Here is a 13,565-nt window from a genome sequence, read left to right as displayed (position 1 = left end):
TCACTCTCAAATATAATTTGCTAGAGGTGCCATAGCACCTTGTCACGTGAACGAGCGTCTTACGGTACAGGAAACTTCTTGCTCACTACAACCAGCTGAGCAGTTACTTCAGTCAACAGCGTGACTTTTCACTAGCTTCTATCAGCTATGTGAACGCTACTTATATATCGTGAGAAATGAATGGCATCAAAAAATGTGAGAATCAAGTACAGCTGACATCTAATAATGCAAAGCATGCTTGCTTTTGTACAGCATTGATGTAATTATTCATGTATGTATAGGTAACAGCACATGCCCCGTCGCGCTCGGTATGTGCATCTGTAGAAGTGCACAGGCATCTAATTCAGAGTGATCGCAATGCCCATAATCAGAGCGTTCTGGACGGAAGCCGTGCAGAGTGGTAACGCACTGGAGCGCACTCTCGAACTATTACTTTTGCAACGTTTAATATAAAGCAAGAGTGCCCTGAATTTGACGCAAAGCAGTATCTTGTTAAGAGGCGCATTGACGTCACGGTTAATTTTGCCCTTGTACGCCCTTTCTTTTGGGGCCCAGCGCTTTTTACTTACTCTGGGCAAAAGTCATGAAAGATGACCATCCAAACTGTGTTTTCTTTGTTTTTTTACTCGATTATTCTCGAAAGAGGTCCTATGCCAGACACACCACCAAACCTGTGTCCCCTAGGACAGGAATGCTTTCAATTAAAATAGCACAGGGAAAACTATATCGCTTCCTTTCATCCTTCATGGCACATGCACTGGGCGGAAAGCCGGAATGATGGTGGTTGCGTCATGTCGTATACTCACGGGCACAAAACATGCCATGATGGAGACAAGCCGGATGTCAGCCACTGTGAGCGTGTCACCGACAGCGAACGTTTTATCGCCGACCAGCTGTTCCAACGGACACAGGACGGTCGCCTCGAACGTTCGTAGGTCGTCTCCTGTCAGTTTGTTTCGCTTGACGATACTGCCTCGCTGTGAAGGGCAGCAAAAAAAAGTCATACGAGCACTTTTGAAGGATACTGCAGTCTCTATCTGACATGTATAATTAAATTTCAGTGGTTATTTCTTCTTTTTCTATAACTGTGAGCGCAAAATACTTCTTTTGGTCATACCACATGAAAGAAGCGCTTTCTTCGTTGGGCCGGTATACGAGAGAGAGGGAGATACACATTTATTGTTTAAAAGGATTTTCGTTGAATGATCGAACCCCCATATTTCACGGCCCCACGAGCCTCTGCCGCTCGCTTGACCAGTTTTATTAGGGGCTGTTGTCCTACCAGGTCTGAGTTGGTTAGGTGCGCCTCCCATTGCTCCATTGTGTGGCGTGTTTTATCAAACAGGTCACTATACGAAGGCATTTGTTTATGCGGACCACCTTTCAGTTTCTTCCGCAATTCAGCACTGAACATTAAAAAATTTACCGCAGCAGGCCTGTGAGGCGGCGAAGAGGCAACACCTCGACGTCCCCACGTGGGAGGCCTAGGCCCAGCCACCATCTCTTGCTGGTTTCAATAAAGTTTATTCAGTCAGTCAGTCATTAGCGAGGTTAATATTTGGGCTATTTGTGTGTCATCATTCTAAGGAGGCAAAGCTGACGGCCGGGACAAGAGGAAAATCAGAGGAAAAACACCGAGGACTATTAATGTGTGTATTCTACAATAAATGTTTCACATGCGAATGAGCTACGCGCAGTCCTGTTGTCTTATTCTCTTGTTGTGTTATCTGTTAGCGCTGCTTTTCATAGAGGGCATGATTAGAGCATTTCGTTATTATGCAAGGAAGCTTTGTCTCCTCGCACCAGCTCACATGCACTGCAAAGCACTTGAACGGATGTCATTATCGCGACAGTATCGAACCATATGTTTCAACCTATTTCAATCTATTTCAACCAGTCCCAACAGAAATTCATTATTGTACTTCCCTACAATGTTATTGCTACAAACATGCCATGCTTTCAGAAAATGTCCAAGGTATTTGCTTAGCAAATCTTCATCTAGGCGTGTGAGAAGATGCCGCAAAAAGCAGAAAATGAGTTTTGCAAAATACCGTTTCTGTTCGCCGAAATAAATATCAGAACACTGGGTTTCTGTCTACGTCACTAACGAAAATGTGGCATACGTGGCCAGAATGTGAGTTTATTCAATCGTGCTATCGATGCAATGGCGAAGCCACAGTAATGGCCGCATAAATTTGTTGTTATATGTACTTCCGAGTTCAATGGCTCGTCATCATTTTCGTGCTCTATTCGTGGGTGTAAAACACAAAATGCACTTCATCAGATCGAAAATAATCAAGGCCTTCGAAGGTTGCGAAAGGCTAAAGTAGTCACAATCCTGGCACAATTGAACATAATTCAGAGGAAGCTTTACCTCGGGCCCAACTTCGACGCGGCCTATTCAAATGCATGTAAAATGCAAAATCACTTTTCTCAGATAACGACTTGACCAACTTTAAGTAAGTTTGTTGCCTTTGAGGGAAAAAGCTAAATTTTAGCGAATGTTGCAAGCGTAATTTAAATTTAGAGGCTGAATTTTGTTTTAAAAAATTTCAAAATTTTGAAAGTTCGAAAGAAACATAGAAGCAGGAAGTTTGGAAGTTAATAGCTCCGCTTCAAGAACAGATATCACGGTTCTATAACCGCAATCCATTATACCTTTCATGGTGGACAAATTTGATATGTCAATTTATATGTTACGTGAATTTGTTACATCGTGTAAAGGGTTCTGCATAGCTGCATTTTGATATCACAATTTATTTTGTCATTTATGTGTAACACATCAATTTTGTGCGCTATTGCACTATTAGACATAATTCACAGAATTATGATATCATTTTTCACTGCTAATGACAGATTTGTAAACTTGATAGTTGAATTTTCGATTTTTTGCCCATTTTTAATAAAATGTTGACGACCTAAACAAAATAATTCTGAACCAACAATCACCAGATTTTAGGTTTTTGTTTGAAATGCAAAAAACCTCATCAAGGTTGCAGTAGTGCATGGTGGCCGAGAAAAACGATTCTCCTCTTACATATATTTCTTTAGCAGCACGTGACCTGAAGCTTCCGCTTGTAATGCACACCGCATTACGTTCTTCTCAAAACCAAACTCAACGTTTAGGTAATATGCCAACGTTATCTTAAAAATGTTTACCGGTCGCAGATCCTATCCGCTGTCGTACAAAAAAAAACCGATTATGAAGTCAGGTAACGTACAGATAACTTGCAACAGGTGGGTGGCGAACACACATGTTCCGAATTAGATGTAGGGTGCATTACAAATTATCCTGGGGTCAATTACCAGCCTATTTTCTTAGCTCTTGCTTCCTCTAAAAACATCTATTTTATTAATTTTTATTTATATATTTATATATTATTGTATCGGCCAGTGACCTGCGTATAAGCTCGCATACGGCTTGACGCTTGAGGCTGCAAGGGTCTTTAACGGGCTGAAGCTCTCAGGGCTAAAAAAGGAAGGAAGGAAAAAAAGCGGTGATTAACCAGATCAAAGCGGTCACAGGTGATTAACCAGAGAACAGCGGTGACAGGTTAACCAGATCAAGTGCCCGCTTTGCTACTCCGCACAGAGGGATGGGGTAAGGGGCGGAAAAGATTAGAAAGCAAGAGAATATTAAAAAATAAAATAACGTTGCAGACATAAACAAGTAAGCGGGCGGGACGACCACTGCCGCGGTAGCTTAACTCCCAAAGCACAGCACCGGACGAGTTCGCAGGATATGTGAGATCGGCTCCCGCTTGCAGGAAGTTATCTTTAACTCCATTTTTCTTCCTACTCGACACGATGTTTCCACTTACTTTACTATATCTACATTTGAAATAAACATACTTAGTTTCTCTTTTCTTCTGGCTTTATATATCTTTCGAATAGTTGCCACTAACAAAAAAGTCGAGCCGTACGGACCCGCCTTCTTCCATCCGCTCACACATACTTAATGCAGTTTCGCTCAGCATGTACACGTCGTCACTCACGATGTAGGATGAAGCAACTGGCTGCACAAAGCTCGACACAGTGCACAAGATTTGATCCACACGAGCACGCTTCTCGACCTCCTTCGGGTAGAGCGGCGACGCCGGAGCATACTTGTTCAGCAAGTAGTAGCAGATGGCAGTGCTGAAAAACGGGCGGGGCAGAAAAGAAAACTCCAGCGGTTAGCAACTAGGTTGGCTTAAGACGCCATTATTTTTAATCTCGCAAAGCTGCTTACGTGCACCCTGTTTTCTCGAAATGCTTATCAGTGATCACCCCGCCAGAAAAACAAACAAAACTAAAGCATAAAGATGCACCAACAAAACAATTTCGTCTACGCAGACTTCTGCTATTTCTGCTTAACATAGCAAAATACTCTTATCAGCGTGAAGGTGAATAATAAGTTAATTAGACAGACTCAAAGGAATGAATTTTAAAAGTGCAGGTTACGATTACACACGAGTGCCCTTTTACTGTTTTCACCCTACTTGGGAACTAGCTACGTTCCCATAAAACTAGCGAATGGCTGACGAACCGGCACTCATAGCAGGAACAATGAACTTCTTTTTATTCTTACATACCGCACTAGACACGGCACCAAACTTGGCTGAGATGTTCACAGACGTGTATGCTATCCACAGACTGTCTTTAGTGCGAAAGCTCGAAGTACAACTCTCAATGTCAATCTCGGCCCGCGGATGACCTACAGCTTTGAGAGGGGTATGAAATCTGTGCAAACCAGGGCCAACAGTGCCCATATGGATAACTCACAGGCCAGTCGAGTCGCACCAGTGTGTTCGCCACACAGGCCAGTCGTAACAATGTACATTGTATTTTATGAATATCTACAATTTTGGACGTTCAGGAACGGGCATGGAACTCTTGATTGTGAGCTATCAGAGAAGTGATACATCATGGAGGTAGTGTATTATGATAACCAGCGCGCGAAATTAGAGACTTTCGGTTGAACCAGGTAGTTTGTTTAACTAAGCATCCCCATCAAGTTTGCATTCCTTGTTCTGAAAAGGTGTTCCTATGATGTTATTAAAGGATCCAAAAAGTTAACAATCAAACAAGTTAGCAGGTTATTAGCAAGTTTATTTTCTATCAATACACACGCTCTGGAGTAGGTAAGAACTCGTACCATCTGATTATGAGAAGCTTAGACGGAACTTTAGTACATGCAAGAATGGTGTCTTTTCATTACATTTTATGAGGTTCAGTTTTCGTGGTGGCTAAAAAGCTTTATCCACTGTCTTACATCAACAAGTGTGGGTCTGCAATATACGGTACACCGTCTGTTTCTTTCATATTTATTTACATTGAAACTACAAAAAAAGAATTAGGCAAAGGAACGTTTCTAGTGTTAACTCACCTTTCGTACAAAATAAAGCCATCATCGTTGATTGCTGGAACCTTGTGCAAAGGGCTTATCTAAAAAAAAAACAAGGCAAAAGCAGGCACATCATTCCAGTAAGTTTCCACCTCCACAAAGCCACCACCAGCTCCCGTATTATTTTATTGAGTGCTATTAGTCACACTGAGAAAGTTGCGATTAAGAAAGCACCTCCGGCATTAACTAAGAAACACATTACTTTACTTTACACCAGACGAATTGTATGAATGCGTCGTTAGGAGTGATCGCCTTTGAGGCTGCGATTGAAACAATTGTGCCGAAGCAAGTGAGTAAAATGTCACGAAAACGTTATGCCCTCCCGTTTTATTATTTTTTCTGCGGGTAAAATTTGTCTCTTCAAGTCACCTATTTTATTGGATGCAATTACGATGTGTGCAATAGGTTATTCTCAGAAACAGTGAAGCAATGAATATCTCACTTTGTTTGTGTTTGACCACTTAATTATACTTACTGCTTTGATTCTCGAGATGTCAGCTTCACGTAACCTTTAGTAACTTCTGGAACACAAAAGGTTTACCGCTCTCGTAAGCCTTTTTCTTCTTCTTTTCTAACCGGAATGCGCATAATTTTAAGATCGCTTTGATACATATGACAATGACGTTTATTTGCATTAGTACATGACGCGATGGGCATGCATAAAAAGCTGCCACATGGACAACTTGACGAAGCCGCAGGCCCTCGCATTGGCGTTTGCGTGGCGTTAGCAAACACAGAGGCAGTGCATCATTGCTTACAAATGAGCGAAACGTGAAGAAGGAGAGAGCAGGAGCCAACGTTTCGACTAGTGGACTTGTCTTCTTCAAGGCGACGTATGCTTTCCTTGGTGGGGTTCTTCTAAAGGGGAGAGTGTGTAAGGCGGGAGGGTGCGGCAACGAGGGAAGGTGTGCTAGCGTGTCGAATTGATAGTAAAGGAACGCTGTGCACAAGGCCAAAGCGAGGGCCACCCCCTCCGCCCGGTTTGTCAAAGCACACGTGTTAGCCGGCGTGTCAAGGGCGTCCGACACGCCCACTGAAAAAAAATAAAAAAAAATATAGGGGAGGGGATACGCCAAGAAATCAAACTAAGTGTTATTGCCTATAGCTTGAAATTTAGCATAGTGAATAGATTCTAAAGCTTTGAAACGTTTATGCCTATTGGTTGCAATGTCTTCAACTTATGGATAAGGTATGATTCTCTGTATATTCTTTCTCGTTCACAGCGGAAATTCGACTGTAAGATGTAGAGTTTAAGTTCGTCAAAGTTATGACCTTGTTGGTTGAAATTCTCGGCGACGGCTTTGGGAAGCTTTTTAGCTTTGTCCGCGCGATGTCGGTTTAATCTGACGTTCGTTGATCGTCCTGTTTCACCGATATATTGTTTCTTACAGAAGGAAAATTCAAGCGTATAAATCACATCCGAACTTGTAAAAGTGAAGATAGATTTGACTTCATGTGTGCAACTATTTGCGGTGCTTTTAATTTTAATGTCAGTTTGAAGGTGCCTGCAGGATTTGCACCTAGGGCGACAACATGCTTTTATTAAGGGGAAATTTTGTTGGCTGACATTTGCGTGCACTAACATCTTTTTAATGTTCCTGTTTCGGCGATAGGTAACCCTAGATACATCCGGGAACGCTTTTCGCAGACGCTCGTTACCTGATAATATCCGGTGGTATTTTCTTAGGATGTTGTTTATGTTTAGGAGTGCATTACAATATTTTGTTATAAATGCCGGCGGTCTGTCAGATTCTAGTGTGGACAGTCTCTTCGCCGATTCCGACTGTCTCTCCAATCTTGACGCGGCATCATAAGCTCTATCGAGAGCAACTTGGGGATAGTTCCTTTCGGGTAGCGTTGTTTTAAGGTCACTTAGGTGGTGGATATAATCGTGGTCTTCGCTGCAGATTCGTCTTATCCGTTTCGCTTGTCTGACAAACATTCCTTGCTTGCAATGTCGCGGGCGACGACTGTTGTAGTCTAAATATTGCTGGCTATCTGTTGGCTTCCGGTAAAGTGTCCTTCTGAGTTTTCCGTTTTCTATCTAGACCGTCGTGTCGAGGAAGTAGATCTGACTAGGAGAGTGGTGAGCAGTAAATTTATTACTCGGATGAAAGCGATTGAAATGGCTAATTAAGTCATTTAGGGCGCTTGTGTGGCGTTCCCATATTATAAATACGTTTTCAATGTAACGAAGATAATTGTGGGGTTTTAAAGGGTAGGATTTCAGCAGGTCTGCTTCAAGCTGTCCCATGAAAATGTTCGAATACGTGGGAGCGAAAGGCGTACCCATGCTAGTGCCGAAAGTTTGCAGGTAGTGTATAGAATCGAATTCGAAATGGTTGAGCGTGAGAACTAACCTAAGTAGCGATAAGTAAACTTCACGAGCCTGCGCTTGGGGATTGATTGCGAGGGATCTAGAAACAGCTTCAAGTCCTTCACTCATGGGAATGTTAGTGTAAAGGGCATAAACATCCAAAGCGACTAGAATAGCACGGTCGGAAAGGATTTGGTTGGCGTTGATGCCATCGATAATTCGGAGGAAGTGCGGCGTGTCTTGAACGAAAAATGGGAGGGTGGTGGGTATGTTAGACAGGTGGTGATTTAAGAATTTAGATCGTGACTCAGTAGGTGTGTTGTTATTAGACACAATAGGCCAACCTGGGATTTCTGCTGTAAACATTTCTTCAACCGGAACTTTATCTATTTTAGGAAGAAGATAAAAGCGGCCTGTTTTTTTGTTCTTGGACATCATGAAGCGATATTCAGATTGCGAATCACGCAATCCGAATACCAGGGAATATATAGGGATCGAGGGGGGTCCTACTCCTATATGTACGTTCGTGCGTGTGTTTGTATATGTACACATATAGATGTACATATCAGCTAAACATTTTGGGGGTTTGGCGTTCCTCCGGCTGCGCCAATCGTTCGAGCGTATCCTGCATTAAAAAGTGTCATCTTGCTCACCGCTTGCGAACAATTGCCGCATGTAGCACACGATCAGCAGAGAAGAAAACAAATGGAACACCGCGCTGAATTTGCCTCCTGCGCGTCGAGAAGTTGCTTTCACTGCAGAGCTGGAACACATCGGCTGACCTATGCGCAACTCTGCTCCCTGCGGGAGTATATACAGGGACACTACGCACTGTAGGAAGTAGCAAATTTGGTTGGGGCAATTCACAGTGTATTTTTTTTTTTAATTTTAACCTAGGTAGGACCTTAGGCAGTATAGTAGCAAGAGCTTCGTGGCACAACCCACCGCCCCGTTCCAAAGGGGATGCTCATAACATCCATTCATCCATCCATCCATGTAGCGGCGCCAATGGCAAAAAGGATCCCCTGAGCGCCTCCTTGTTTGTTCACGTGGTGATGCGTCCATTGCTTTCTTCAGTTGCCTCCGTTAAGTGCATATTTACGATGGCTGTGCATGTCGCCAGTGCGGCTCATCAAGCATCTGTTTCGGTGGTCATCGTAGACGGTGATTGAGAGGACGACACGAAGCTTCCACCGCGGCTTCAGAGGAGATGCAAGCACTTGCGGAGCTCATTACGGCTTGTCCAAATGGCGCGACTAGTGTATATGGAGCTTGTACCAGAAGCGGGGCTAGGAAAGTATTACAAGTTGTGCAGTCTTTCCGCTTACGAATGAAATCTTGACGAGTGTTCTTTACTTTACGCTCTCTATTGGCGAACAGTTTGAAACAACGACTTGTTGCGTTTCTGCCTCAGTAAGGTTGTTTGGTGCGGTCACTGTCTCATTGTTCATTTTTTGCCTAATTGCTCATGCGTGTGCTCAGTTGCTGTAGGTTTGTTCTTGCCGCGCACGCAAGCTTTGGAACGTAGATGTTCTGTACTTCGTTATACCTTGTAGCAAAGACGTGCTAATGTTAGTCACTCGCTAACGCTGTGGACCGTCATGACAGGTTAAGCTTTGAACATTTGTGCACCGCATATGTAGGCCATCACGCATGCTTCAGCGCATTGAATAAAAAGTGTGCCCATTGACTTGTTCTTGATACACAAGCGATAAGATGGGCGTACGTAGTAAGCCAGGAAACTGCGGTAGCGAGCAGCACTCACTTTTGTCGAAGTTTAAGTCCTTTCTTCGGAGGTGGGAGATACAATGCTGACCACGATTAAATTTTTGTCAGTCGTCAATGAAAGCCGTTCATCGCGAAGGCCCAACAACACGATAGTCCTTATGTAGCAACGATTCTTCGACATGGCAACACAGATTCATAGTAGTTCGCAGTATATCAGTCACTATTTTTGCAAGCAACTACTGCACACATCTGGCCTGTATCAAACCACATTTTGCAACTTGAATGGAGCATAATGCGTTAGCGAACACCCTGTTGCATTTCCGACAGCTGCACTCTAGCTGGGCACAAGCGGTAATGGTTTCGTATTAGTGCGCTTTCGCTGAGGCAACGTGCGGTGCTCCGCCGAGAGCGCCATCCCGTTTCTCTAGAGCAAACTGCTCTGTGAAATACGAATTGAGGGCTGGTTCGAAGGAGCATGGTATCAAGGAGCTTTACTAAGCGCACTAATGTAGCGGCACGTCGTGAGCGTCATATCAAACCCGAAAGCGTCGACGTCCCTCTGAGACTAAAAGCAAAGTGTTGGCACAATGCGAATCTGGGAGGCGATTGTGGCACTCGTGTATCAGCACGAGGGCCACGTGCGTGAATGCACGTGACTCCCAACGACACAATTAAAGTGAGTTCTGTGTAGTTTTCCGTGCTAGCTTTCAAGCCTGTATCAGTAATCAGGCAATTACGTGCCTGTAAAAACTTCAAGAAAGAAAAGGTTCAGGACTGGTATGTGCAACTTAATTTGCACACCTTTCCGCTCTTAAGAATATTCTGCATTTGGTCGGCTGCGCTCGACAAAACCAATTTACGATTGTCATTGCAAGGCATGTGTTTTTTGAGAAATGCTTTAGTTATCGAAAGAATTGCCGAAAAGTGGTCTTGCTCTTTCTCACATGATAGTGCCAAAAAATTAGCGATAACACATCCCCCTTTTTTTGCAGCTTTAACAAAGACCTTTCCTTCAGACGGCTATAGAAATTGATGCAAGGCGTTTTACAACTGTTACTGCTCAGTAGCACCTTGGACGCCATTGAAAAATATAAAAAGAAAACTAGTAGTGGCACTCCTCGAGCTGGCTGTGAAATAAATATGGCCGCGCCAAAATTCTCAATTCAAGCCGAATACACTTCAAATGTACTTCAAGCCAAATCATGTTTCTGTACTCTTGCATGATGAGCTCGTATGAGCTTATAGCTGTTACGGGATCATTGATTTGGCGATGTTTTCCGCCGCCACCTGCGTCCGTCGCAGCTATCGGCCGGAATGACAGAGAGAAAAAAAAGTTCTCAGTGGGATCGAACCTGAGCCCTCTGCGCGGTAGTCAACTATTCCACCATCGGGCCCTGCAACATTTGCTGGCTGGTGCGATAGGAAGCCATATAGATTCGTCCTAGCACACGAGAACTCACGCGTTGAGACGCGCGCCGCGTAGCGTCGTTACGTGCACACTTTGCATTGCTGTTGCATACTATTGTACCAGGTGGCGCACTATGTAGAAGTTGCTTCGGTAGCAGTACAAGTTAGATGGAGAAGCTTTGAGGAAGAAAATAAATTAAGGAGAGGTATACAAAAATGTAAGAACGAGAAGGATGTATAGCATACCTGAATAAATCAAGCAGGCTGGCTGGTCTTTATTGCCGCCCCATATCAAATGGGATGCCAATAAATCATCATCATCATCATCAGCAGCAGCAGCAGCAGCAGCAGCAGCAGCTGCAGCATCGTATCGTGCCAGTTTTCATGCGATGTACGATGCGCGCTTCGTAGCGTCACTGCGTCGAAGCTTTGCATTGCAGTTGAGTTGTATTCCACCAGTAGTCACGACGTGTAGCACTTGCTTCGTATCGTGCCACGTGTTAATGGGATGTGAAATGTACGCCGCATAGTCTCAATACCTGTGGTTATTCTTCACCACGCATTTCTGCGCCTGTTTGCGAGGTACCAAGAACTACTGAAGAAGCGAATCGTAGAGCTACGCGCACGGCTTCAACCAGGCAATGCCGGACTCGGAAGACCCCTCTGCAGAGACAACCACTAGCCGCAGCTCGCAGTCGACGCCGGGCAGATAGTTCAGTTCATAGTCGATAAAACGACGCAAACATACTTCGCAGCGAAGACTCTCCAGTGCCTGCTGCCGAAATTGGAGCCCATGCGGACCCGGTCCTCCCGCTTACGCTGTGAAGTTGTTACTTGTGCCACGCATGCCTGTTTATTTTTTTCCACAGCGACAACTATTTTGACGTCGAGGTCATCATGTGTAAAAGCAACTACTTCAGCCCCTCATTCATGCAGCTTGATCAAGCAGTCTTCTCCAAACCATTTTCGCTACAACTATGAAGTAATGACTTGCAGTGGTCATATACTTTATTTTCCTAACTTAAATAGCTGAAACAAGTCTTAACCTGGGATGCGGTTAGATTTTTTCGTGCAATCAAACTTGCGTCACAATGTTTACTTGCCTAACTGTGCTCCCTCTTCTAGACCGACTAAGATTCTGGGGGAACGAAATGAGTGAAGAAAGTAAAATATCTGAAAAGGGTTTACAGGCTCCAGTGCGTGAAAATTTTTGCCTTTCAGTATCCAAACTGTAAGCAGACCAAAAGCCGCATTTCATTTTGACGAGTTACCGCAAGGCTTTATTGCATTTTCAGTTCTCGCGCGCAAGCTCTAGAGCATTTGCAACACGCCCGTAGGACTGAATTGCTTTGGTCGCAGGTGAACCACGTTATTGAGTCTTAATTTGGCATTACTGCAAATAACCGGGAGAGGTCTTTGTGCTCCAGGAGACTTAATCAGGCTCATAGTTAGGGTAAGACAACTGCTTTTGAATTCATTCAGACTCGAAACAATATGCGTCCTTCGTCGGCTTGCTGACACGTATAGTTAGATAGTTGGTCGCCATCCCCTTCTGAATTGTCAACTCATCCACTAGCATCTCAGTGGCGTTGTTCTGGCGGCAGTGATTGAAGAGTTCGTAATCGACGACTTTAGCGAATGGTGTTTCCTTCCCACCCCTTTTCAGTAAGGAGTGGGTATTTAAAGACCCCTATGATATTTTTTTTATTAGTAAGATTGAGTACGGGGACTTGGCCAATGTTTCCTTTTCGATAAGCACTCACCTTGGCGTATTCGGCAGACAGGTGTTCCTGCTTGTCGTAATCTAGAGCCTTGAGCTTGACCTCAATGCCTATTTGCTTTGCCAGCATCCTGATGAAGAAGCAAGGTTCTCTCGTCACAATCGCATACAGTTCGATCGTCATTGCCCTCCTTGACGTTGCGTCAGTGTCACTGCTGTAATTATTCTTTACTCGCAAGAAACCATGCGAAAACAGCCTTCGATAGTTAGTGAACTCGTAAAAACTTCCTAAGAGGCCGTAACGTGAGCGTAAACGATATCGGCGGTACGAAAGTGAGACCTGAAAAGGCACTGGCAACCTGTGGAATATTCTGGAATAGAGAGTGGCGGGAGGAGGGTTGACTTCCGCTGAGGCATGCGCCCGTTGTCGACTCGACGATGCCCCAGTTGATTCGAGCCTGTTTGCCGAGCTCACCATCCAGTGCGGCAGGCCAACATTTATTTTTTATGAAGAGAGGCGCAGATTCATACATCCGGAGATAGGTCACATACCCTGAAGCGCGTTTCCGACATATGGGCCAACATTTGTGCTTAAGCGATAGGTATTTGTGTGTCTAAATAAATGAAAGGTTTCTTCCTCATTCTTTTTTCAACAAGGTGCAGCGTCATTTCAATGAATATACTGGGGACTTGACCTACAATCTGCTCACTTTATTGGGACAATTCACGGATTATTGAAACGCGTGTTGTGTTCACTACGGCAGCACACTTAAGCACTGATAAATGACGTCGCTAAAGCAAAGCACGCGCAGTTGCCTCTTTATTTATTAATCCACCCGGCCAGGATTGACAGACGTGTAGATGAAGAACTAAATCACGTACAGTACGTAGTATATCATAAATCTTTGCAGTGTTCTAAGAATATGAAATACCCGTGTTTTAACAACTACATGCATATTTCGTATCAGCCTTGTGACCGCACATTTGTGACTCTTTGGGCGGCTGAC

At 44.1% G+C, this 13,565-nt stretch overlaps 1 protein-coding gene across 1 annotated transcript; it reads right to left on the bottom strand.

The window, feature by feature from the left end:
- Positions 1–3,463: 3,463 nt before the first annotated feature.
- On the bottom strand, positions 3,464–12,867 carry LOC135900982 (glutathione S-transferase 1-like). The gene is made up of 4 exons (XM_065430607.1): positions 12,602–12,867; positions 5,369–5,427; positions 3,996–4,137; positions 3,464–3,469 (listed from the first exon to the last, which is right to left on the bottom strand). The coding sequence occupies exons 1-4, from the start codon at positions 12,740–12,742 to the stop codon at positions 3,464–3,466; spliced, it is 348 nt and encodes a 115-aa protein (XP_065286679.1). The 5' UTR covers positions 12,743–12,867.
- Positions 12,868–13,565: the final 698 nt, after the last annotated feature.

This window comes from Dermacentor albipictus, chromosome 2 (genome assembly GCF_038994185.2).
Source record: "Dermacentor albipictus isolate Rhodes 1998 colony chromosome 2, USDA_Dalb.pri_finalv2, whole genome shotgun sequence".
Lineage (NCBI taxonomy): Eukaryota > Metazoa > Arthropoda > Arachnida > Ixodida > Ixodidae > Dermacentor > Dermacentor albipictus.
This window is presented reverse-complemented; position numbering and strand designations above follow the sequence as displayed.